The sequence below is a fragment of the Semicossyphus pulcher genome, unplaced genomic scaffold (genome assembly GCF_022749685.1).
Source record: "Semicossyphus pulcher isolate SPU_LCO1_2020_fin unplaced genomic scaffold, fSemPul1.0.p SCAF_10, whole genome shotgun sequence".
Taxonomy (NCBI): Eukaryota; Metazoa; Chordata; class Actinopteri; order Labriformes; family Labridae; genus Semicossyphus; species Semicossyphus pulcher.
The window spans coordinates 5,174,673-5,202,350 of NW_027211604.1; the positions used below are offsets into that span (position 1 = coordinate 5,174,673).

Consider the following 27,678-nt stretch of genomic DNA (forward strand, 5'->3'; position numbering starts at 1 on the left):
TTAACTATAGACTGTATAAATAGTGAACGTAGCCACCATGACATGAACCATTGGTTTTCAGATTGCCTTTTTGAAGTCACTAGACGTTTTTTTGGAGGAAGGAGTAACTATATTTTAAAAAAAGCGTGGGACTGGAGAGGCTCATTATTTCCAACAGAATGAGATTCTATCTGCAGTGGCTGCTGGAGGTGTTTAATTTATCACACTAAGGAAGCTCAGAGAGCTTGTACAATGTATCAACTCTGCTCACCTTCCCACATCTTGGTTTGGAGAGTGAACATCAGGTGAATGAAGCCAACCGGGGTAACTTAAAATAACTGGTCTCCAAGGCCAACAGCAATCCTCCCATGCACAGGCCAACAAATGAATCAATGGAACCCAGGTTGTGAACATCTTTCATGGAGCAGCTGTGGCTTTCAGTCGAAAGGTTGGCGGTTCTCAGAGTTGCCAGATTGAAAATACACCAATATTGTACTGCAGCTTTAAAATGATCTTATTTGAAATGAAAAAAGAAAACGAGAAAGGGTCAAAATACCACAATGAACTGCAAAACTATGCCCTGTGTACCATATTAATGTAACAACACAGAGGTCCCATCCTTTGAACAATACACGTTGGCGTGTGAATGGTTGGTATCTGATTGGAGATTGGCAATTTGCATAGTACGTATGAATGTGTGTGAGAGGGTGAATGTGACATGTAGTGTAAAAGTGCTTTGAGTGGTCCGATGACTAGAAAAGTGCTACATAAGTGCAGTCCATTTCCCATTGCATTCAGCATTATAATAAGGGGCCTGATGGGGATTGGCCTGCTTTTTGAGCCAGCCTCTGGTGGCTACTTGAGAACCTGCAGTTTTTGGCACTTCCACATCAGCCCAGATGGTTGCCACTTTCTATACCTCATTGTTTGTTACAAAGCCAACTTTAAACTTTAAATCAGGCCATAATGACAGAGTTCCCACAAGGACTGCTCCACATTGCCCTGCGGATGGCAACGGTCAAAGTCATCATTAAAGTATTTAATGACAGTCCTCAGGAGCCATTATCGTTTGGGGAGTGATTCATTAAAAATTAATCTCCTCTTTCGACCCCTTATTATAAGTTTCATTATGGTGTTGGGTGGATATGGAAGCAAGCCCGAACCTCACAGCCTCTCACAGGGAGTGGGGGCTGACCTGATGAGATAAAAAGTGAGCCTTTAGAAACACTGATGAGAATTTGGGTCAAACGAAGATAGGCTATTGATCCCTCCTCATTTGGATGCCAAAGACTGACCCTAAGAGTGGGCAAAGGGCTGACCCTTTTGCTGTGTCTTGACTGGCCTCAGGCAACCATATTCTCAAATGATCTTTATGCTATAACAGTAACGGTTTATGCTGACTGAGTTGCCTTGCAAGAAGCTGTGTGTCTATGGCAGCTCTGTCTCTTAGAGAGAAAGAAAGATTGAAACCCGTGAGATAATTCTAACTGAGCTTATTTTGACAATACTACCAAATAAAGAGGGAATAACTTGATTTAGAACTCTGAATATCTGCTAAGCGAACCATTTGGGGCTTCTGTTTCCTTGTATGCCCTACAGGTATGCTGGCCAAAGCTACAACAATACCACCCAGCTTTAAAAGGAAAATGAATCATTTTCACTTAATTAGTTTCTGTGATAAGAGACTCAGAAAAACAAATAAGCCATATTTGTAATTTTCAGAAAAGGAGAGAAAAGACCTCAAAACTCAGCCAGGTCTACACTCCGTCCTGCCCACTACGCTCTGCCAATGAAAGGCGCCTGGTGTTCCCATCACAACAGTCGCTAACTAGACTCTTCTCCTCGGTAGTCTCCCGGTGGTGGAATGAGTTACCACATTCGTTACGTAACGTTGACTGCATTCGGTCTGCCTTCAGTCCCTTTCCACCTTTAAGAAGAAGCTAGAGACCCCAATCTTTCATGAACACCTCTGCACTTCATGATGTTGTTGATGTTGTTGACGATGATGAGGATAACACTGCCTGCCTCTCTGTCTGATTGCACTTGAAGCTGTTTGTTGCCACTTACTCATGTTCCTTCCTGTCTAGATCCTTGCCGTCTTAAAGGGATAGTCCAGATTTTTTAAAGTGGGGTTGTACGAGGTACCTATCAATAGTAAGTGTACTACGTACAATAGATAACTGAGCGGTACAGAGGTCCTTTGTCCCCACAGCCATCAGACTGTACAACACCTTAGTCGAGGGCGGTGGCTCCTGATCCTCCCTCTCTCTTGACCTGGACTGCGGTCAATTAATCAACTTACCTACCTACCTACCTATCTACCTACCTACCTATCCATAACAGTCAGCACCACCCCTGCACGAAAGCTAAGCTAAACGCCGCTGCAAATTACCATGAACCCAGTACCACCTACTTTAACCACTTACAAGAGTCGTACATATAAACAAACAGTTTAAGGGTGAAGTGTTGAGGTCACACAGCCCTTTCCCTCGGCACTATGTCTCAGTCTGCACAATGTATACCTAGGCATGCAGTTCACAATATCGGATCCGCTGTTTGGGTTAGAGGTTTGTAGAAGAGACAACAAATATATAAAGAAAATATAATATTATGGAAACAACAAAGTGCTCGGTGGGGACTTGAGGATATTGTTTTCCTACGTATGTCGTGAAGCGTATTCTGCTCCCAGATGTACGTCGCTTTGGACGCTTTGGCATCTGCTAAATTGTAACATTGTAAAACAATATTTTTGGTAGGTGCCTTGTTAATCCCTTCTTAAATGTATATAATAGTAAAGAAGAAGAAGAAGGTATACTTTATTATTTTTTTCACTCTGTTATTAAAAAAACGTGTTACACACACAAGGCCCGAAATACACACATGGACAAACAGGAACCAGTGGACATGAAATGGAGAGATGTCAGAGTGAGGGGGCAGCACATGGACACGCGCCCCAAGCAGCAGTGGATTCGGTGCCTTGGTTAGGATGTAAGCACAGGACAATTTGTACCTTTAATGCCAGGGACACATCCAGACACACCTGTCTAAATGCCCTGGACCTCGTCACATTCACATGTCTGTGTTGCAGTCCGACACACAATCTGGTTTGCACTTCATTTTGTTTCACTGCTGATGTTTTTCAGCACTCATGACACCACAGGAACACTGTTTTTGCAGCATCTCAGCACGATGCAGGATTGAGGTAGTCAACTGGGAGTGATGCGATTGTATGAGAAAAAACTGAAATGTTGGCCAGAATGTTTATGGCTCAATTTGGCTCCCATCATAAAGCAGAATATAATAAGCAAGGGAAGAAGATTGCAACATGTTGCCTGGCTTCTGCTGACAATTTGAAAAGAGAACAGTACAGGCGACTGTGAGCTGCAGCCAACAAAAAATAATCCCATACACACTAACTATCTGCCAGCCACATACCTCATTCAAACTATTTTCATGGGGAGCTGAATGAGTGGTGGGCTTATCAGCGTCTGAGCTGACAAAGTGTTTTACTGGCATCTTGGAAATCACATTCACTGCTCTGCATCAGACCATTTATCCCCAACTTCTTTATCTGATCCAACATTTCTGTACACAATGGAAGCTATTATGTAACGATAGGTCTTAAATTTCACCACAGGCTGCTACAGTATGAAATATAAGAGTAAAAAAAAAAAAAGAAGAGAAAGGCACAAAGTCCGTCTGAGAAAGATTTCTGGAGTCACTTCCAAAAGCTGCGGCGAGGTCAGGAGGGTCAATCTGAAACCATGAGGCATAAAGGCATCAAGCCATTCAGTTTATACACCACAAAAACTACAATATGAAATATATTTTTCTTGATAAAACATCTGGCGTGAGATTTAATCTAGAACTTACTTTTATGCACTATTTTTACAAAAACATTATTATAATTGTCATTGGTGAATGAAGGTGTTCAAGGTCGTTCTCTTTATAGCAGACTGTAGCCATGGACACAGTTCTCACAGAGGTTGTGGAGGACTAACCAAAATCATATTGATCCACACAATGAAGTCTGGTGTGTTGAATGTCTGCCTGTTTAGAAAAAGAAATTAACAATATTAATGTGATAATCCTGTTAAATCATTTAAATAAATGTTTGTTAAGTCACTATCTGTCGCTGTATGGAGAACACAATGGTGATTGAGCCTATGGCCATCTGATGAAGGCCTTTGTATTTCCAGTATTACAGACTGGGTGTCTGTGGCGACAAATCCCAAGTGGCGCCCAGGTAGTAACGCGTTTTCTATCAGCCAGCAGTGGTTGACTGCTTTTTCAGTCTCTGCAGTGTTGCGAGTAAACAGTAATCTACTATGGCTGAACAAACAAAGAAAAGATGGATGACTACAGATACAACTTCAACAATAAGTGAAAATCCAAATTAAAAGAAACAAACTCGACGCTCAGATGAAGGCAAACAGTCTAAAAAGGAAAGCGACCGTCAGCGAGGAAGATCAAGAGTTACAACCGGAGCCAACGTCTCCCGCAATTACCTTTTATCGCCATAGGTGGCGCCAAAGAGACACAAACTGAGATCTTCGAGATTAGCGCTTTAAAGAGGACAGACACTAAAGTTAACATGGTGGGCACTTTGGCACCAGCTAAAGACTAGTAAATCAAAAAGAAAATATCAACAGACCAACACTTAGGGACAATTTTCTTTCTCAGAAAAAAATCATTTTCAAAGCAATATTTTGTCTTAAATTATTGATATCTTTAGTAAGGAGACATGTAATTATGTCACACGGGATGTAATTATGCGGGATAATGTTCAGTGAGCAGGTTGTTCAAGCAAGAAGAAGCACAACCCTCAAACTGTTGAGGTGTGAGGAGGTTGACTGCACAAAATTACTTGTACTACAGATGTTTATTTCTGGCCCAATATAACAACTGCTATCTTGATAACATTTTCATATGTAAACGGTATATTTCTTATACAGATTAGATCTGTGGAAGCCCTAAGTGGACATACATCCATACATTTTATTTACTCAGCCTTCCACATTGATAACGAGTTCATTTGTAGTTGTTTTCTCGAGATCTCGACTTATTTATCTCGTTATCTCGAGATAACAAAGCTGGCTTTCTTGTGATAACGGGATGATTTTCTGGCAATCTAGAAAACAGAACAGGCTGGTCACTGTGTTGTTACAGAGCATGACATGCCATGCTGCCATCGCCCACACTAATGAGGTAAGTTGTTTCTATGTTTGTTTTGTGCTTTTGCAGCTCTGGGGATATGAGTTATGATCATCTGATGTTACGGTGGTGCAGCGTTGATATCTCGTGATGTGAATGAATAAGTCGAGATCTCAGGAAAACAACAGAAATTACTTGTTATTATGGGAAAACTGAGTAAATTAAATGTATGGATGCATGTCCGCTTCGAGCTTCTGTACAGACAATATGACACAAACATGTTCAAAATAATTTCGTCAGCAGCATTCAGTAAAGTCTTCTGCAGCTCTCTGACCTTGGCTTGCTTGGAAACAGAGCTTCACTTATACTCAGAAGGCACCACTTTGTGTTGTATCGACAAAACCTCAGAAAATGGTCCAACATGACTGAAATTGTGGAGCAAAGGTCACAGAGTTCAAAGTTCAGTCCTTTCTGAAATTCCTCTCCAAATAGAAGTTACATCATGTGCATGCACAAACCACACTTGCTTTCCCAGAGACCCGAGCGCCATTACAACACTCATTTATTTCTCCTACCACTGATTGTTCTAAATAATTACTGTGCTTCCTTTTAATTTGAAATTCTGTTGTGAGGAGGAGCCGCTGTGGGAGACGGGCTGTTTCTCTGCAAATCTGCTGCTTGAGTTGTTGCATGCAGCCTTTATTTTATCTCATTGTCTGTTTCTGCTCTTTGTTTTCCCTCTTTTGTTAACTCACTAGCTTCTTTCTATTCATTCAAAACCCTTTTATGCTGAAATCTACATTAAACAGATGCTCCATTCCAGTGTCTGCAGTTAATTTCAGTTTAATTGTGGAGTCAGAAACTCTGAATGAAGACGTCTTAGAATATGAGGCAATATGAGCACCAGTCCTCATCGGTTGTTATTGTGTCTGTTGATGCATTATGTATAAATAAATGCACTCCATCTATCACTGTCCATGCACTCACACAGGCCCTGCTGCTTTTCCAACAGATCTCTTTGACAGACACTTAAACAAACGAGACATGACAACAATCGATGTTTCCTGAAACAGAGGTCAGTCTCACCCCGTCACTCAGACACGTTTGGACACTGGAGCCTTATTATGTTGGAGGTCAGAGTTTAATCAGATTTGACCCTGTGCGAGGTAAAGGGGGCGGGACAAATGTGTGACAGGAAATGGAGGCATCTCACCTTCAAATTAAATGAATAAGCAATGAATTTCAGAGTGACTTTGGTCTTTCAGGAGGACCGTCAGTCTGCTCCTTTGCTCCCCTACGTTTTGTACTATTTCCTGTCTACATCCGCCGCTCACTTCCTCCTAGACATGTAGGACCTTTCTTTACCTGAACCCTCACACTTGTACTTAGTCATAGAGGAAACTCAGTTTGCCGTCACACTCGCAGCTAAATAATGCACCCTTTATTAGGTGTTGGGGTACAAAATACAGTGGCAGGCTTAGGCATGGACACCCCTCACTCCTGCGGAAACAGGAACCTTTTTTAACCATGATTTCATGCCACACAAATAATATTAGGCTCCATAATTAAAGTAATGATTTCAAAGATTTTCCTTTAAATAAATGTCTGTTAAGTCACTATCTATCCCATAATGGTGATTGAGTCTATGGACAACTGATGAAAGCCTTTGCATTTGCAGTATATAGTATTATTATGGACTGGGTGTCTGTGGCGACATTTGCAGAAAAAATCAAGTGGCACCCAGGTAGTGGTTGGTCTGCCAAAGAGGGTAGGCGGAGTTATGTGGCTGCTTTTCTGGTAAGCAGTAATCTACTTAATGGTACATGGACTGCACTTATATAGTGCTTGTGACCACTCGAAGCTGCTTTTACACTAAATGTCACATTCACCTTTTCGCATGGCAAAGTGCCACTCTCCAATAAGATCTTTGCTCATTCATACCTGATGGTTATGCCACCAGAAGCAATTTGGGGTTCAGTGTCTTGCCCAAGGAAACTTTGACATGTGACTGTAGCAGTCAGGGATCGAACCCCCAACCTTCTGAATGAGAGACGACCGACTACCACTGAACAAACAAAGAAAAGATGGATGACTACAGATACAACTTCAAAAATAAGTGAAAATCCAAAGAAAAAGAAACAAACTCGACGCTCAGATGAAGCAAACAGTAAAAAAGGAAAGCGACCGTCAGCGAGGAAAATCAAGAGTTACAACTGGAGCCAACCGAGGACGTCACACATGTGACACTGTCTGGATATTTGGGAAGTGTGTTCCTGCAATTAGTTTATTGCCATAGGTGGCGCCAAAGAGAACAAAACTGAGATCTTTGAGATTACAACTTTAACAGTGAGGCAGACCCAATATCAGGCCAGGATCAATAAAATCACTCCACATCATGAGAAAGTCCCTGTCCCTGTTCAATAGACTAGAATATGTTTATTAGATCCTGATTATAATGTCAACTTTAAGATGATACTGCTACTACAAGACAGAGTTGTCAGAAAGTTGGCATCTGTGCAGACTTGCTGGTTGATGGTTTAGCAACCTACTTCAAGTCTGCAACAAGTGGTGATCGACGGCACTAGATGTTGCGGATCTTCCACATGAGGTCGCAAACAGAGTGGAAGTGTGTAGTGTGTACTTTTCTGCTGATCCTCCTGTCATTCTCCACCTCTCCACTAGATGTCCTCACCCTTTCCCTCCTTTTCCCACCCACACACCTGTTTCCTGTAATAATCCTGACTCTCCCCTCCCTCCTGCTCACCTGTCTCCACTTCACTCATTAGCCTCACTCCATATATACTGCCACATTTCCATACCTGTTGCTGAGTGCTTTCTGCTGTCTGAAATTTGGAGTTTCTTGCCTTGACCTGCCTTCGTGCCAATCTACCTGCCTGTTTCTCGTTTCACCGGCCTTTCAACCTCCAGAACCTGCCAGTACGTTTTCAGTTGAACTATAAATCACTGTGTTGCTCTTCTCTGCCTGTCACAGACTGCATCAGAGTCTAACCCCTGCTTAGAGTGGCAAGGCTGGTGTGCATGTTTAACATTCAGGTTGAGTCGAACATAGGAAGAGGTGTTTTCTATTACAGCACAGGCATAGCTTGGCTTAAAGGTTATAATATAAAAGGTCACTTTGGCACTTGACACTAGCTTCTAAAGAAAGGCAATACTTGAATACTGGCCAAAAACATATTGCTGCACAGACCTATAGCTGCACAATATGCTGTATATGCTTTTGACAGCTAACAAATATTTGGAAATTAAACAATATTTAAGCAATATCACATGAGGGAGGGATGTTGTAAATATCAGCACTGCTGTGATTCGGTCATATGCAGCTCCACCAACTCCACGAGTTCCACAACATAACTGAAACTGGACTGCTGTTGCCAAGCAACCCAAACATTCTCCTGCACTCTTGCTTCTTAGTTTGTCTAAAAGTTACCACAGAGCTGCTACTTTGATTGATGTACATTTCTCTGTATGTTTTAATATTTAAAGCAACCAGTGAAATAAGAGTCTGCTGTGTGATTCAGAGGTACCAAACTCAGTGTAGACACACGATAGCTGTGTCCCAATCCAGGGGCTGCAGCCTTCGAAGGAGGCGGTCTACAGAGGATGCGTGGACCGTTAAAGCCAAACTGAAATGAGATGGTCTGCTCTACGCAGGATTTCCTTTTTGCGCCATCAGCTATTCCCGCCCTTAACCTTGTGTCACCAAGCGCCGCTCCTGTCGCCTAGCAACAGGGAGATAGCGGGCTAACTATCTAGCATAACTAACGTCGAATAAGTTATTATACCTATTATTTTAAAGATGATTTGTTTCAAGGGCCCATTAGTTTTTAAAAAAAACGTGTGTATTGCTAGCTATTCGATTGAGTTGAAACCAGAAACGTTTACATGGAAAGTGTATTCCAAGTCCGCCATCTCGCTTGAACTGGCGTGCAGTGCATCTCGGGATACGTTGGGCCCCGAAGGATGCACCTGATGGATCCTTCGTGGCCAGGGAAACGTAGGACGCATTTGTCGGCTGCATCTGAAGGAGCTTTCGAATTGGGACAGCACAATCGGCCTTAAAATACGGCCTTTGAAGGCTGCAGCGCCTGGATTGGGACACAGCTACTGTCTGCTGTGATGTTAATTGACAGTATTCAGAACACCTGGATGAGGCGGAGTGATACACAGAGTGAAAAGTCCCAGTGATGTTGTTCTCTATGTCAGCACTCATGGAAGGCCTCTTGTCCAATTAGATCACTTGGTTGCATCTATAATTAAAAATAAATCATTAAAGAATAACCAAAAACATTTAATTTGGAAAACAACCTGTATTCCGTAACAGACAGTAATCTACAACTGTATAATTTATTCAACATAAAGGACTTCGAGCAGTACAAGAGGACGTTTGGTTGAATGTCCCTGTTTTGTTTTTATTTGTTTTCATTTGTTAAAAACAGAAATATTGGCTGTTTTGTGTCTAGGAAACGTCTCACCATTTAATATTATTTGAGTGGAAATTAGTCCATATCCTGCTGAATTGGCTCTGATCAAATATCCTCTTATCCACCATGAGGCTTTAATATCAGGAAGCAATAAAACATTAGGTGCAAATTGACACTCAGACAGAAATAATTTTTTTACTGACTCAGTTATAGAACCAATTTTCTTCTCTACAAATGGAGAAATGAAGACAGATAAGTGGAAATTTAATATAAAAGGACAGATGATGGAGTGGAACGGAGTGTTATTAAGTACTTCCAGAAGTTTCTGTTAAATAACAAGTGTTTTCACCCATAACTTACTGAACACTTTCTTTGTTCAAGGACCGGCATGTTGTTGACTTTGGTGTCCTCAACCTATAATGCATGTACAGGATGTTTCTCAGCTGTAAGTCAGTGGCTGCTGTTTGGTATTATTTCCACTAGGTGGCGGTGCAGGATAAGCGGTGGGCTGTCATGTCGTCGTCATGCCTTTGACTGTAGTGTTTGTTTGATCTGGTTTTCAATGTGACCTGACTTGGTTGCATGGTTTAAATTCTGCTCCACATCTTGTATAGTGACACTGAAATGGGAACCCTTTCAACTTAAGGTCCACTGCTTGTTGAACATGTCACTCGAAAACCATGAAAGTGGCGGGAGGCCTGTCACAAGCCTGACCTTAAGAGCATGAGATCCGTCCCAGCTCGCAGTCTGTAGTTTGCTTCATGTCAAAAGCTTTGATTGGGGAGAGCCTCCACTTTTAATCCCATCTAACACCATGTGGGAAAACCATTTCTTTACGGACGTGAAGGCATCATCATGTGGAAGAATCTTTCTAAAACAAAGATTGCATGACTTCAACATGAAGCCCTAAGCGGACATGCATTCATACATGTCCATATTACTCAGTTTTCCCGTGAAAACTAGTTTATCTTGATGACAACAGAGCTGCAAAAGCACAAAAAAAACATAGAAACAGGCTTAACTTACCTCATTAGTGTGGGCAATGGCAGCATGGCATGTCCTTCTCTGTAATATCACAGTGACCAGCCTGTTTTGTTTTCTATATTGCCAGATAAATATCCAGTTATTGCGAGGAAAAAGCGCTGTAAATGACTCGTTATCAACGTGGATGCATGTCCGCTTAGGGCTTCCGTAATAAATAACGGCCATGCAGGTGAAAGTAAATTATTTACCTTTTGAAACAACAGTTACTCTCACATACTATCTTATTCTAGAGTTTTCAACCATATACCACCGGTCATCATCAGCAGCTGGAGTTCGCTTAATTGTCATTTTAGTATAGATGTTATTGTAGCGACTGAGATGGTTAAAATGCTGCTTAAAGCGTAAGTGGGCTGTAACTGTGTATCGCGTATCGTTCCAAAAGAGAGTCCAAAGTCCAGATAAGTTTGAACCTTTTATTAAACAAAAGTCGATCAAAAGTACTGAAACGAAAGGGAAAATAACTTCAAAACCACTATGACGGTCAACAGAAAATACCTAACCCACTGACCGTTTTTGTCTGCTTCCTGCCACCCAGCTGAACAGATACTTGAACTCTCACTGTACATATAAGCTGGATGATTGTGCAGTAATTCAACTATGCAATATGTTGATATAATACTGCATACACTGTTGCATCGTAACTCTTATTTTGCATTTAACTCTCTGTTTTCTCTGTGTCAGAGCAACTGTAACGCCTGCATTCCCCCCCGGGGATTAATAAAGTATTTCTGTTTCTGAGATACAAATGAGAAACCCCGCCCAAGTGCGCATTACCGGAAATAATAGTTAACCAATTAAAGGACTGAAACGTAACAAATAATCACATATTATGGCTCCTGCAATAATTTGTACCTTGGTCTGTGTTGCCTGATGTAAAGGTTTTATTAGTAACCCATGTCACAACCACGCCCATTCCTCTTTTTACATTTATAAAATGAAGACCAAAAAATATAGAAGAAAACGTAATTGTAAATCATATTTTTGCTGCGTCACTGGGTGCCTTTAAAAAAACAAATCATGACACACTACAGTGTTGTTTCTTCATGGCAGTACCTTTGATGTGACACTAGGGGGAGCTGCAGTATAGCACCTGTTTTACAGCTTCAAAGTCTCGACACTGAAAAAAGAGGCATCAGCAATGTAAGAATAAGTCTTGGGGTGTGTGTTTTTTGCTCTTAATTTTCCAGTCAATGAGTCGGTTATATGTGTAGTAGAGAAGAGTTGCATCATGAAGCTGAAATTATGCAGCAGTATGTCTGTTGACGTATGAATAATGCAGAATGTGAAGCCTTGAATGATAAAAAAAAAACACATATTGCAGAGAAACTAGTTTGAAACTGAATTGCAGTAAACTTGAAACTGAATGTAATAATCTGAAACTGAATTCAGATTATCTGAAAATTCTAATTCCACATTCAGTTCTCACAATTCAAATTCAGTTCTTGAAATTCAATTTCAGTTTTGAGACACACATCTAGTTGTATATAGTTATATCATTAGTAATAGTTATATTATGTATATTATTATAAGTATACATAATAGTATTGCCTTTGCCCACTGTGGCGCTAGAGCTGCCCCAAGAGGCCTCCAACACGCAGAAAGGAAAACCATATTTGCAAAGCATGCCAGTGACATCTCTCACACCCTGCTGCAAACTTAGATCCTCTGCTAAATTGTAAAGAGAAATATGTTCCTGTAGATTTATAATGTGCATTTGTCCACTGAAACAAGGAAGATGACACTTTAACTGTTATTTTCTCATTTCTATATGGTTGTGTGGTAACAAAGTATATTTGATTGCGGGACATGATCATGTCTATACATTTAGATCGAGTTATTTTTGGGCATTGACAAACCACAATTATTTTTTGCCAGCTGAAAATGACACATTACTGTTTGTTGCCTATTATTATACACATTTGGAATATATACCTGGGTGTAAAATGAGTCACTCAGGCCAAATGAAATGATAGAGCAATGTACTTATAAGTTCAATTATAATATGTTGTATAATTGTTATCATTATTTTGCTGTTGTCATGAGTATCTAAAGCCATGTTGCTGCTCATGACCTTCAGGGTGGAGGATGGGGACCTCTGCTGGTGACTTTGAAGATGCTCTACTTGGCTGGACTATGTTAACTAAACACAACCGAAAATGATATCACTTAATAAAAAAAATCACAAAAATCTTCAATTGTGAAAAGAAAATTGATAAGCAGGAAATAAGTAAACCAAAATCTGTGATGTAGAGATTTGTTTATCAGATTTTCTTTTTTAACTACCTAAGCCTTAAGCACAAAAAAGGTTCAGAAAATGTGGTAGCTGATGCTTTGTCCCGAGTCTAGCTTTTTGTAACAAACCGTGTAGGTTTGTATTCATGTGGGGGCGGTGTTATGATCCTCGGGTTTCGGTGTGTTTGTTTTGTTTTTGTGGCGCATCTCTGTGCACCAGAAAGCGAGAGTGCTCCCTCTTTCTGTCTGCATATTGATTTTGTTTTATTGTACTCTCGACATCATTGGAAATGAGGGTATGCCCTCAATGATTCTTCGAGATTTAAATAATAATTATCCCCTTATCATTTTGAACTATACAGATGTAATCACTACAAACAGGCTACAGTACTGGCTACTATTTGTAATGTGCAATCTTAAAGATTGCTACACTGTAAACGCACAAAGGCAGTTTTATCAGGGGTGGCCATGGCCCTCTCTACGTTCGTTTGATTATAACACAGCAAGAGAAACATAAAGAAATAAAGGAGCAGGAATATACAGGATCAGGATTTTAATCAAGATTCCCTGACAGAATATAAAATACTGAAGTACTGGCTGTACTGAAGTAAAATAGACAATAATAATCACAAAAAATTAAGTAGTTACTCTTAAATGATTCAGGTAAACAATTATGTACCAGCCTGTGAAGGGAAAGCATATGTTGAGAAAAACAAGCGTCACATGTTTTGTACTCAGAGCTGCAGTAATATGTTTACTTATTGTATTACTTTAAGGCAATAGTTTAAAAAGCATCACATGAATAGTATTTCACTTCATCAATTTCTTTCAAAGTCGTTTTCAATTCTCAAGTATCTGGACAACCAAAACAGACACAATAATGGATAACTGATGAACTCAAAAAAACAGTTTCAAAATGTTCAAGTTTCATGCACAAGGTCAAAAACTTTACAGATATGCTGTAGTTTGAATTAATAATAGAGACAGAACTATGTTCCTCATTTCTACTTTTGGTACACAGTCTTACAGCAGGCACAGCAAGGGCAGCAGCAGCGATAGCAATAATGCCGTAGCTGACAGAGGAGTCCACAGTTTGTCTCTGGAGATGCTTGAGTCTCTTTCACTATTATATTCTCTTGATATGTCTTCATAGAAGCTTGTCTTGTTGCCGTCCCTGCAGTTATATCCTCTTGGAATGTTTGATGTGCCTTGTTGCTCGTTGTCAGGGTCCGACGCCCTTTTTCATTCATGTGGAGTTTCTCAATCTCACTGAGCATCCGAACCTTCAGTTCTTGGAGCTCTGTGTATTTGTTTTCGAGTGTTTTGTGGTCTCTCTCACTGCAACTTTGAGATTTACTGACCTGAGTTATTTGTTTCAGCTTTATCTTCTCCAGTGGTTCCTGCTCTTCCTGTAAACATGTTCCCTTGACAAGCTGATTCATTACCTGCAGTCTTTGTGCCAGGTTGCTTCTCATCTCATGACCCCTGCGCTTCATCTGATTGATCTCTTTCCGTTGACTTTTAGTGTCCATCCAGAATTTTTGCAAACAATCCATATTTAACATTTTCTCATTTGTTATATCATCTTGCGCTGCTGCTGTCTTGAAAAGTGTTGGAAGCCTCCGTTTCTGTTGATTTTCCACTTCTTCACCCTCTGCTTCCATCAGGAGATGTTCCCTCTTTCTTTCAGGATAATACAAATCCTTCTCTAACTCCCATGGATGTTGTTCTGTTTGTAATGTAACATCAGAAGGCAAAGAATCCATCTCACATTCAGATTCTTTATGTTTATTCCAACTCTGCTTCCTGAGATCTTGCTCCTGAGACCATTCTGTTGATACAACTTCAGTTTGTACCGCCTTGTCAAAAATCACTATCACAACATGTTCCGTCTTTGATTGTATTGAGTCATAATCAATGGCGATGGTACTTTTCTTTTTATCATGTTCATTAATCTTACGTATTTCACATTCTTCTGGATTAACATGAAAACAACAAAATGATGGGCTTTCTGTCATACTTTGACGGTCAGCCTCTGTGATTTCCAACTTCACCATTTCCTCTTTTGCCAAAGTTTTCTCTTCTTCTAGTAGTACAATTTGTTCCTGGGTGTCAGACCTTACCAGCTCCAAGGCCAGCTTCTCTTTGTTCATCATTTCAGTCACTCTTTCCAGATCCTCTCTCTCTTTCTTCAGCTCTCCCTTTAGTTTCTCAAGATCGTGTCTTTCAACCTCCAACTTTTGCTGCCATTGCTTTTCCATGTCCTCTCTCTTGATGGCAGTGTCTGACACAATGCTTCTCAGGCCTTGCATTTCTCTCTCTAACAGCTTGGTGTAACCAGCCATGTTTTCTTTCTGTACAGTGAGTCCTGCAAGCTTCTGCTCCAATTCAGTCAACAACATTCGCACATCTTCATCTTTTTGCTGCAAACTGTCCATTTGCTTTTTCTGGTCTCCACTCAACTTTTCACTCAGCTGTTGCAGTTTGACTCTCAGCATTTCTATTGGTTTCATTTTATTCATCAGTTCCTCTTCTTTCTGTTTCAGCTCAGACCTTTGTCCATCGATTATCTCCCTGTCATTGGAAAGCTTTTCTCTTTCCCTCTCCAGACTGATCTTCGTCCGACTGAGTTGATCTCTCTCTTCCCTGACGATGGTTATGCCAGCCTCAACTTCTTCTTTCGTCTTGTTGAGATCCTTCTTTAAGACTTCCAATCCTTTTCTTTCTGATAGTACTCTTTGCTCAATGTTTTCCAGTTTCTCTTGGAACCCTTGGAACTTGTCTTCCTTAAGTTCTTGTTCTTTTAAGGTACTCATGCCCAGGATTTTTTCAAGTTGGTCTCTTTCCTCTTTTGCCAAAGTTTTCTCTTCTTCTAGTAGTACAATTTGTTCCTGGGTGTCAGACCTTACCAGCTCCAAGGCCAGCTTCTCTTTGTTCATCCTTTCAGTCACTCTTTCCAGATCCTCTCTCTCTTTCTTCAGCTCTCCCTTTAGTTTCTCAAGATCGTGTCTTTCAACCTCCAACTTTTGCTGCCATTGCTTTTCCATGTCCTCTGTCTTGATGGCAGTGTCTGACACAATGCTTCTCAGGCCTTGCATTTCTCTCTCTAACAGCTTGGTGTAACCAGCCATGTTTTCTTTCTGTACAGTGAGTCCTGCAAGCTTCTGCTCCAATTCAGTCAACAACATTTGCACATCTTCATCTTTTTGCTGCAAACTGTCCATTTGCTTTTTCTGGTCTCCACTCAACTTTTCATTCAGTCGATGAAGTTTGACTCTCAGCATTTCTATTGGTTTCATTTTATTCATCAGTTCCTCTTCTTTCTGTTTCAGCTCAGACCTTTGTCCATCGATTATCTCCCTTTCATTGGAAAGCTTTTCTCTTCCCCTCTCCAGACTGATCTTCGTCTGACTGAGTTGATCTCTCTCTCCCCTGATGATGGTTATGCCAGCCCCAACTTCTTCTTTCGTCTTGTTGAGATCCTTTGAAGCATGTTCTAATATCTAAATAGGGAAGGGGAAGGGGGGTTTTAAGAAAAAATTGTTCCCATATTTTCTTCTCCTTCTAAAAACGGGACGCCCTCAGAAGCGTCACAAAACTGAGGCTTTCCCGTCGGCGACGACACGTTCATTAATCTGTCGCCGTAGTGCTCACGGATCACTACTGGGACTATGCTAGCGGGCCCTTAGCCCTCAGGGAAAAATACGGCTAGTTTCTCTGTCCCTTGGTCCGGTCCCTACCGTGAAACCCCTACACGTCCTTCTCCCACCCTTAGGCCTCGTCCCTGACTTAAGGCTAAAATACAAAAGGGAGAGACGCGAGAAGGGGAGGGGGCTGAAGGAAAAAAGCCCCCTTATCTGACTTTATTCACTGGCCTAAACACCTGTAAGATTTTATCTTCCTCCGTATGAGAGCCCTGTTAGTGGGACCCCTGTATGATTTAAATCCTAACAGCTATGAAGGCCTCAATAAACATAGATGCCTAACATAGCTCAAGAAGGGGCTCTCTACCCTGTGTGTGTGTGTGTGTGTCTATAAATCAGTAATGTCGCCGTAGTGTGAATCTCATGAGCTTACCTCGGGGGCGTAACGGAGTCCTTTGAAGAAAACCTTTTCTCACTTTTGATTTAATACCACTCACTCCGAAACCAAAACTCCCTCCAAAGGATTTCTTAAAGTTTTACATGCCTTTATTTGTTCACTCAGTTATAAATGACACAAATAATAAAAAAGAAAAAAAAAGAAAAAAAAAAAGTTAAAAACTCAAATTTGTCAGAACTGGTCTGGTTCTGTTTTCAGATGCCTTTAAATAAGGCTGATAATTTAGGAGTTGGACAATTTGGTTGCAATTTAAGAAACCTTAAATTACATTCTCTCTATCTATCAGCTAAATTTGGGAGTCTCTGGCGGGCATTGATTATTCACAAAACCTCGAGTCCTGTTTAGGTTTGTCTACCAAGAGATACCATGCAAACCCTCGAAAGGCGTATTGTCGCCAGGAGCTTACGAGCATCCCCATTATGGCAGGCCCAACAGTTGTCAAAGTCTTGCTTCAAATCTAAATTACGCCAGAAGTTCAAGTCACAAACGGACAAGAGTCAGATTTAAAGTTTTTCAGGCTATCTGCTTTACCTCTTCCTGCGAATGGAGAATCTCTGAGAGACGGGTAGGCATGTCCTGAGGAGAGTGGAGCGGGGAGTGAGCCCCGATCTCCGGACATTTGCCTTTATATAGGCCTCTTCGCAAAAGCTGGAATTTCCCAGCTCCTGCACGCGGCCCGTCCACGTGAGGTAAGGGACACTTTTCCAGCCCACCTATAACTATTGGTCAACCAGAGCCCTACCCCACGTGGGCCAGCTGCGTCCGAGGAGCCAATCATAAATCTGTTCACAGACAAGACCAGTTTCAACAACTCTGCAACCCACAAATAAGTACTCAAAGAGAAGTTCTCTGACAACTCAATAAATGTAAGCATACATGATAAATGTTTAACAATACATAGTCAAAAGTCCAATAAATGGATATATGACATGGTTACATGAGTACATAAAAGTACATTGACAGAAAAATCCACCATGCAGATTGATGAAAAGACTAAAGTAACTACTAGAAGGAGAACAGTAGCACAAATCATTGATTAAAAGTCAAGGTTAAAATAATTCCTTGCAATTCACAATTCAACAATAATTTGTGTTAATAAAAAGTCAACATAATTGAGTAATACTCCAAAATAATATGTAATCAAACATCATTCTATTTTCTCTAGTTAAGAAATCAGATAATAATCCATTAATTAATAAACTCATATTATAAGTTGTGAGCTATAAGCTACACAGTGAGTTTACAATGTTCAAACTTAAACGCACACATATAATAAATCTAAAGAAAAAGACCAAGAGAGCAAAGTCTACAGTACATAAAGCTTGCTGGCTATAATGTTAAAGGCTGACATGAAGTCAGTGTAAATGAGGGAAAACAGGATATAAATCAAGAATAGGATCTTTAAAGACTCAACTGCAGTAATTCTCAAGACACTCAACTAAGAGCATCAGAGGCCAACATGGCAGTAAAACTTAAAGCATACATGTTAGACTCTGACACCTCAAGAGGAGTACAAGAGGAGTAGATTTAAGATAATGCAGAGAACATAAAAGTGATATATTCTCAAGACTCAAACGTGCACAAGTTATTCATAACAAGTGTTCTGGCTACTCTTTCATGCCAGTGTAAGCTTATGGAGAGTTCCTCCTTATCATTTGTTTTTGTTATTTTTAACTTGTTATTTATATAGTCCCATAAGAGACATGGGCGAAATGCAGGAGTCCAAAGACATGTAACCCATTACTTCCTACATAAACGCTCATTTAAAAAATATTTAATTATAGTAGTCAAACATTAACAACAATTGCATTTAATTTTACCTGTCCTGTCTAACACCCTCTCCTGCAATTTTATTAATCATTTAACCACAAAACCGAAATAATATTTGAACATCATAAGTCAATTATGAATAATAGGAGGATTCAGGATATCTGTGCCATTGCATTCACATATCACCCTCTCTTGTCATGAGCATAGATCTTATTGAAATCACTCCAAAATATATAATAATAAGTAATACTGAAGTCACTTCATAGCATGTTACATATCAGATGTTATGATATAAGATTATGTTTAAAATACAAAACAAAAACAAACGGATACTTGAAACCACCATTCAATAACATGCCTCAAGCAACATCACACAAGGACAAGTACACATCATTTCAGCACGTACAACCCTTCCAGCCCATTAAAACAGTTTAATCATTGTCCATACATTACTTGTCATGCCACTCATATCTATCCATGACTATTTTGTAAAGACTACAAGCCCTAAGGCCTTCACACATAACGGAGTCGTTTCATGGGATGTGTCTCCCAAATAAGATATTCACCTGCACACTGTCCATCATTGTTGAGACAACAAATCCTGGTCCACACCCCAAGCAGATGTCTATAAGTCCAAATCTTGCACCTAGCGTGAATCTCCCACATTTGAGCAGTACACTGTCACGGGCCATCGGAAAGTCCATAACAGTGTCGAAGACAGGGAGAGGGTCAGACACCAGGAGCTGCAGACGGGGTTTCTTACGAGATGGAGGGTCCATGAAAGAAGGGAGCTCTGGAACACACTGAAGAGGAGTAAGAAGGGGCCGTTCATCATCTTGGGTGAAAGCCTCGTTTAAAGCTATTGAGGGGTCCACGGGGTCAGCACAGGGAGGAAGAGTAGGAGAGAGACTTGTCCATAACTCACTGTTGGGAAAGTCCTCACCAGCCTCCAAGTTATCCGCTGTCCCTTCAGGTCCGATCGCAGACGCCATCTCCGTCAACGAAGGGCTCCCTCCGTCCTCTTCTCCTGAGGTTCCAGATGTTTCCTCCTCCACAGAAACACTCTTATCGTCATCTGTATCTTAGAGTGCTGATAGTCCTTTGCCTCCATCAGCCTGAGCAGGTGTCTCAGTGGCTTGGACCTGTCGAGGGGCTGGATGATCGGGTTGCTCAAGCTGAAAGAATGTGTCGAGTCCGAGATTAAAGCAAAACTCTATAAAAAGTATCCATTTAAAAGTAACAACAAAATAGCAAAGTAGCAAAAGAAAAGTTCTAATTTCTCTCATAGTCTCTCTAAACTAAGGTTGCTCTCTCTTGGTCTATTTGATTTTGTGTATCTGCAGATAGGAAGATATTTCTCCTCTGCACTGCATTCCTTCCTTCAATATACCATATAAAGGCAGAAATCAGAAAGACACTGGACTGATTGAGTGCAAAAGCACCCTCAAAAAGTTTCAACACTATAATTCCAGCAGTAAAAATTGTCAAAGTTTTAATTAGTCTTTTCATTGCTTGCCTTGCTGGTCCATTTAATTGATACAGGATTATATTCCACATTATCAGTAAGACAAGGACCATTATTAAACAGTCTGTCAAAATGACAGCAAATCTGTAACCTTTAAAAATATTCATGAGAGTCATTGCAGAGCCAATCATCTCAAGAAGGCTACTAACTGTAGTTAATACAGTAAATGAAAAGGTTATAGATTTTAGACTAGCTAAATAAATTGACAAAATACAACTTGAGACTGTCATCACTCCTTTAAACCCTCTAAACATATTTAATGAAATATATAGAAGGCCCAGGATGAGTCCTCTAACCAAGGGCCAACCAGTTCTTTGACTTAACCATAACATCATAATTATGGAAGTAAAAAATTGGCTTACCAAGGCACGAGCGGGAACTTCCCTGACAAAGTCTCTAAATTCTTCTGTCATGACATCTTGTTCATCACATCCACCATTCAAATCATTCTTTTCTGCCATGACCTTAACTAAAGTCTAAAGTTATTTTAAACAAAACAAAAACTAAATCTTAGGAAATTAAACTCCAAAAGAGAATTAAATCAAATGAAATGAAACAAAAGAAAAGAAGAAAAACTAATTTTAAAAAATTTTGAAGCTCCGAGTTGAGGATCAAGAATGAAGACAAAAAGTTCAGTCAGTCCCAGAGATGTGCAGCTATCAGAGCTGAAGTCCAAAGTTATGGGGTCGTAGTGCAACTCGACCTTAAAGTATAGATTAATGTCCACCTCCATCCTGGCAGGGGAGGTTCCGAAGATCCTCGAAAAGGTGGAGCGTTGTCTCTGGTTTCATCTACGTTGGCTCCTCTTAAAAACAATCCTTCTGTCACTCCTCAGACAGGCTACGAAGAGTCTTAACATAACCACTATACAATATTTTATTAGTTTAAAACAGGTTATCAGGGTAATTCTTATCAGACTATATGTTCCTTTAAGAATTATGGTCATAATGTATCTTGCTAAAGGCAACAACCCCAGCCTATGTAAAACTCCTACAATAGAAACTATTAGAATTAGAATAATTACAGGGATAATCCATTTCATCCACCAAAATTGACCTGTTATAGCTTTGCCAATGTCCCTGAAAGTTGCTTCACCCCAATTTTTAACAGTATTTAAGACTCCTCCTGCTGATCCACCCATTACATTGGTGACTGAAGGCCAATTTTTATCAACTATTCTATTCCCAAAACCATCATTTCCCTGACTCTCTGGCCCTGGGGAAAAGCCTCTTTTACAGTTCTGTGTGCGAGAATAATTTACTTCTTTTCTCATTTTTTGTGGCCAAAACATAGTCATGCTATACCCTTTAAAATCAAATACAGGATAAGAAATGCCCCAAGGTAACCTTACATCAAGTCCCTGAACCCGGGGGTCACTTTCTGTAAGAACTTTACCATACATTTTAGGAATAACATGACACACTATTTCATGAACCCAGCTTGTCCTAGAAATTCTGAGTTCAGAGGGAGAAACCTGACTAAACTCAGGTAAAGCTTCTGGGAAGGCAGATGAATATGAATCATAAGGTTTATCAGTATTTCCTTTCTTACTAATCCAGCGATTATGTCTTTCTTTGAAAAGTTTTTCAAAATGTTGATCAGCATGCACCCTAAAAGGTAAGGTAAAAGTCAACATAATTGAGTAATACTCCAAAATAATATGTAATCAAACATCATTCTATTTTCTCTAGTTAAGAAATCCGATAATAATCCATTAATTAATAAACTCATATTATAAGCTGTGAGCTATAAGCTACACAGTGAGTTTACAATGTTCAAACTTAAACGCACTCCTGTTATTTATATAGTCCCATAAGGGACATGGGCGAAATGCAGGAGTCCAAAGACATGTAACCCATTACTTCCTACATAAACGCTCATTTAAAAAATATTTAATTATAGTAGTCAAATATTAACAACAATTGCATTCAATTTTACGTGTCTTGTCTACCACCTTCTTTAAGACTTCCAGTCCTTTTCTTTCTGATAGTACTCTTGGCTCAGTGTTTTCCTGGTTCTCTTGGAACCCTTGGAACTTGTCTTCCTTAAGTTCTTGTTCTTTTAAGGTACCATGAGTACCCAGGATTTTTTCAAGTTGGTCTCTTTCCTCTTTTGCCAAAGTTTTCTCTTCTTCTAGTAGTACAATTTGTTCCTGGGTGTCAGACCTTACCAGCTCCAAGGCCAGTTTCTCTTTGTTCATCATTTCAGTCACTCTTTCCAGATCCTCTCTCTCTTTCTTCAGCTCTCCCTTTAGTTTCTCAAGATCGTGTCCTTCAGTCTCTTTCACTATTATATTCTCTTGATATGTCTTCATAGAAGCTTGTCTTGTTGCCGTCCCTGCAGTTATATCCTCTTGGAATGTTTGATGAGCCTTGTTGCTCGTTGTCAGGGTCCGACGCCCTTTTTCATTCATGTGGAGTTTCTCAATCTCACTGAGCATCTGAACCTTCAGTTCTTGGAGCTCTGTGTATTTCTTTTCGAGTGTTTTGTGGTCTCCCTCACTGCAACTTTTAGATGTCCTGACCTGAGGTATTTGTTTCAGCTTTATCATTACCTGCAGTCTTTGTGCCAGGTTGCTTCTCATCTCATGAACCCTGCGCTTCATCTGATTGATCTCTTTCCGTTGACTTTTAGTGTCCATCCAGATTTTTTGCAAAAAATCCATATTTGACACCTTTGTGATTTCCAACTTCACCCTTTCATCTTTTGCCAGTTTCTCTTTGTTCATCATTTCAGTCACTCTTTCCAGATCCTCTCTCTCTTTCTTCAGCTCTCCCTTTAGTTTCTCAAGATCGTGTCTTTCAACCTCCAACTTTTGCTGCCATTGCTTTTCCATGTCCTCTCTCTTGATGGCAGTGTCTGACACAATGCTTCTCAGGCCTTGCATTTCTCTCTCTAACAGCTTGGTGTAACCAGCCATGTTTTCTTTCTGTACAGTGAGTCCTGCAAGCTTCTGCTCCAATTCAGTCAACAACATTCGCACATCTTCATCTTTTTGCTGCAAACTGTCCATTTGCTTTTTCTGGTCTCCACTCAACTTTTTACTCAGCCGTTGCAGTTTGACTCTCAGCATTTCTATTGGTTTCATTTTATTCATCAGTTCCTCTTCTTTCTGTTTCAGCTCAGACCTTTGTCCATCGATTATCTCCCTTTCATTGGAAAGCTTTTCTCTTTCCCTCTCCAGACTGATCTTCGTCTGACTGAGTAGATCTCTCTCTCCCCTGACGATGGTTATGCCAGCCTCAACTTCTTCTTTCGTCTTGTTGAGATCCTTCTTTAAGACTTCCAGTCCTTTTCTTTCTGACAGTACTCTTTGCTCAATGTTTTCCAGTTTCTCTTGGAACCCTTGGAACTTGTCTTCCTTAAGTTCTTGTTCTTTTAAGGTACTCATGCCCAGGATTTTTTCAAGTTGGTCTCTTTCCTCTTTTGCCAAAGTTTTCTCTTCTTCTAGTAGTACAATTTGTTCCTGGGTGTCAGACCTTACCAGCTCCAAGGCCAGCTTCTCTTTGTTCATCCTTTCAGTCACTCTTTCCAGATCCTCTCTCTCTTTCTTCAGCTCTCCCTTTAGTTTCTCAAGATCGTGTCTTTCAACCTCCAACTTTTGCTGCCATTGCTTTTCCATGTCCTCTCTCTTGATGGCAGTGCCTGACACAATGCTTCTCAGGCCTTGCATTTCTCTCTCTAACAGCTTGGTGTAACCAGCCATGTTTTCTTTCTGTACAGTGAGTCCTGCAAGCTTCTGCTCCAATTCAGTCAACAACATTCGCACATCTTCATCTTTTTGCTGCAAACTGTCCATTTGCTTTTTCTGGTCTCCACTCAACTTTTCACTCAGCCGTTGCAGTTTGACTCTCAGCATTTCTATTGGTTTCATTTTATTCATCAGTTCCTCTTCTTTCTGTTTCAGCTCAGACCTTTGTCCATCGATTCTCTCCCTTTCATTGGAAAGCTTTTCTCTTTCCCTCGCCAGACTGATCTTCGTCTGACTGAGTTGATCTCTCTCTCCCCTGATGATGGTTATGCAAGCCTCAACTTCTTCTTTCGTCTTGTTGAGATCCTTCTTTAAGACTTCCAATCCTTTTCTTTCTGATAGTACTCTTTGCTCAATGTTTTCCAGTTTCTCTCGGAACCCTTGGAACTTGTCTTCCTTAAGTTCTTGTTCTTTTAAGGTACTCATGCCCAGGATTTTTTCAAGTTGGTCTCTTTCTGTCTTAACCTGAAGGTTCATCTCTTTAATGGTTGTTTTCTCTCTGTTTATCTCATCAAACAGCCTGTCTGCATGTTCTGTTCTCGTTTGCAGCTCAGCCTTTGTGATTTCCAACTTCACTCTTTCCTCTTTTGCCAAAGTTTTCTCTTCTTCTAGTAGTACAATTTGTTCCTGGGTGTCAGACCTTACCAGCTCCAAGGCCAGTTTCTCTTTGTTCATCATTTCAGTCACTCTTTCCAGATCCTCTCTCTCTTTCTTCAGCTCTCCCTTTAGTTTCTCAAGATCGTGTCCTTCAGTCTCTTTCACTATTATATTCTCTTGATATGTCTTCATAGAAGCTTGACTTGTTGCCGTCCCTGCAGTTATATCCTCTTGGAATGTTTGATGAGCCTTGTTGCTCGTTGTCAGGGTCCGACGCCCTTTTTCATTCATGTGGAGTTTCTCAATCTCACTGAGCATCTGAACCTTCAGTTCTTGGAGCTCTGTGTATTTCTTTTCGAGTGTTTTGTGGTCTCTCTCACTGCAACTTTGAGATGTCCTGACCTGAGGTATTTGTTTCAGCTTTATCTTCTCCAGTGGTTCCTGCTCTTCCTGTAAACATGTTCCCTTGACAGGCTGATTCATTACCTGCAGTATTTGTGTCAGGTTGCTTCTCATCTCATGAGCCCTGCGCTTCATCTGAATGATCTCTTTCCGTTGACTTTTAGTGTCCATCCAGGTTTTTTGCAAACAATCCATATTTAACACCTTTGTGAATTCCAACTTCATTCTTTCATCTTTTGCCAAAGTTTTCTCTTCTTCTAGTAGTACAATTTGTTCCTGGGTGTCAGACCTTACCAGCTCCAAGGCCAGCTTCTCTTTGTTCATCCTTTCAGTCACTCTTTCCAGATCCTCTCTCTCTTTCTTCAGCTCTCCCTTTAGTTTCTCAAGATCGTGTCTTTCAACCTCCAACTTTTGCTGCCATTGCTTTTCCATGTCCTCTCTCTTGATGGCAGTGTCTGACACAATGCTTCTCAGGCCTTGCATTTCTCTCTCTAACAGCTTGGTGTAACCAGCCATGTTTTCTTTCTGTACAGTGAGTCCTGCAAGCTTCTGCTCCAATTCAGTCAACAACATTCGCACATCTTCATCTTTTTGCTGCAAACTGTCCATTTGCTTTTTCTGGTCTCCACTCAACTTTTCACTCAGCCGTTGCAGTTTGACTCTCAGCATTTCTATTGGTTTCATTTTATTCATCAGTTCCTCTTCTTTCTGTTTCAGCTCAGACCTTTGTCCATCGATTATCTCCCTGTCATTGGAAAGCTTTTCTCTTTCCCTCTCCAGACTGATCTTTGTCCGACTGAGTTGATCTCTCTCTTCCCTGACGATGGTTATGCCAGCCTCAACTTCTTCTTTCGTCTTGTTGAGATCCTTCTTTAAGACTTCCAGTCCTTTTCTTTCTGATAGTACTCTTTGCTCAATGTTTTCCAGTTTCTCTTGGAACCCTTGGAACTTGTCTTCCTTAAGTTCTTGTTCTTTTAAGGTACTCATGCCCAGGATTTTTTCAAGTTGGTCTCTTTCCTCTTTTGCCAAAGTTTTCTCTTCTTCTAGTAGTACAATTTGTTCCTGGGTGTCAGACCTTACCAGCTCCAAGGCCAGCTTCTCTTTGTTCATCATTTCAGTCACTCTTTCCAGATCCTCTCTCTCTTTCTTCAGCTCTCCCTTTAGTTTCTCAAGATCGTGTCTTTCAACCTCCAACTTTTGCTGCCATTGCTTTTCCATGTCCTCTCTCTTCAACTTTTCATTCAGTTGTTTCTCTTGAGCAATTGCAAGCTCCTGTTTGTTTTGTTTGATACTTTCTCTTACACTCATCTCATTTATTTCTTCTCTTTGTTCCCTTTCTATCTTTATATTTTCTACATCAGTTTGTTGTTTCAACATCCAAATTCTTTCTTGCTCTGTCTGTTGTTTCATATGCTCACTTATTTCCTTCTTTAGTTGCTCAACTTCACAGTTTTTATTATTCAAACTGACAGTTTTTAGTTCATTGTGTTCGTTCAGTGTTTTGTTTTCCGATCTGAGAAGCATTATCTCATTTTGCATTTTCCGTATTTCTTTGCGCATTCTTCTTTCCGCTCTGACAAATTTCTTTCTGTCTACCTTTGTACTGTCAGCATTTTTCAAGGCATCATTTCTATCCTTTTGCTGTCTGATTTCATTCTTTAATTTTTCAAGATTAGCTCTTTCCTGGAAGAATAAAATGTAGCTATTTTCCAGTTTTTGTTTAGTAGCCTCAAATTTATAATTCAGGTCTTCTAAATGTTTGAGTTTCACATTGGTCTCCATCATCATAATTTTCATGTCATCACTTTTCTTTTGAGAACTAGCTGCAATTTTCTCTATGGTGGTGTTAACTTCTGCCATTTTCTCCAACTTCTGCTCAGTGGCATCACTTTGTCTCTTTGTTTTCATCTTTAAAATATCTAACTTGTCTCTTTCTCTCAAAGTTCTCTCCAACCTCTGATCCAGTTCTCTCTTTTGTTTTCTTGCTGCGGTTTTCATCAATTTCATGTTGCTCATTTCTTCCTTGAGTTGTATTTTACTCTTCCTTATTGCAATATTTATATTTTCCAAAAGCTCTCGGAAGTGTTTTATATCTTGTAGCAATACTTCAATTTCATTCTGTCCATCCCCTTGATCTTTGTCAATGTTACTTTCTTCAGATTGGTTTTCAAGTTCTGATTTCAATGATTTCCTTATTTTTTGTGTTCGATAAATCTCAGTCCTAAGTCTTTGTATATCATTATTTCCTGTTTCCTGTTCATAAAAACCTCCAATCATTTCTCCAGTATTTGTCTGTAGAACTTCTCTTGACTCCTTACTTTGTTTTTGCTTCTCAGCGCCTTGTCTCTCTGAGTCAGTCTCATCAGTTTCGTCTTGTTTCACCTCATTGCCATTTTCCTCTTTTTGCACTTGAACTTGCACAAGGTTTCCATCTTCTTTCACCAGTTCAGTGACTCCTTCGACTTCATTTTCAGTTTCAATAGTTGTAATTTGTAACCCAGTTTCAGTCTCTGGCCTCTGGCGCTGCAGGTCATTAATTTCCATGAAAAGCCTTTTAATCTTTTGATTTTCTTCCTCAATGTCCTCCATAGCAGATACTATTTGCTCCCTAATATTCTCCTCTTTCTCCTTTAATTCGGACATCTCCTTATCCAACTTTGCCCTTTTTTGTACATTTATCA

The 27,678-nt window shown here is 40.2% G+C and overlaps 2 protein-coding genes across 2 annotated transcripts in view; both read right to left on the reverse strand.

Moving 5' to 3' along the window:
• The window catches only part of LOC138595525 (trichohyalin-like), a 38,540-nt gene that overhangs the window by 1,163 nt on the left and 9,699 nt on the right, over positions 1–27,678 (reverse strand). The window lies entirely within an intron of this gene.
• On the reverse strand, positions 1,154–27,177 carry LOC138599389 (centromere-associated protein E-like; the record flags this gene model as incomplete). The annotated part of the gene is made up of 5 exons (XM_069671049.1): positions 1,154–1,174; positions 14,975–16,354; positions 19,400–19,581; positions 22,186–24,974; positions 27,104–27,177. Coding segments are annotated over 5 exons (4,446 nt in total), but the record flags the coding sequence as incomplete, so codon positions are not given.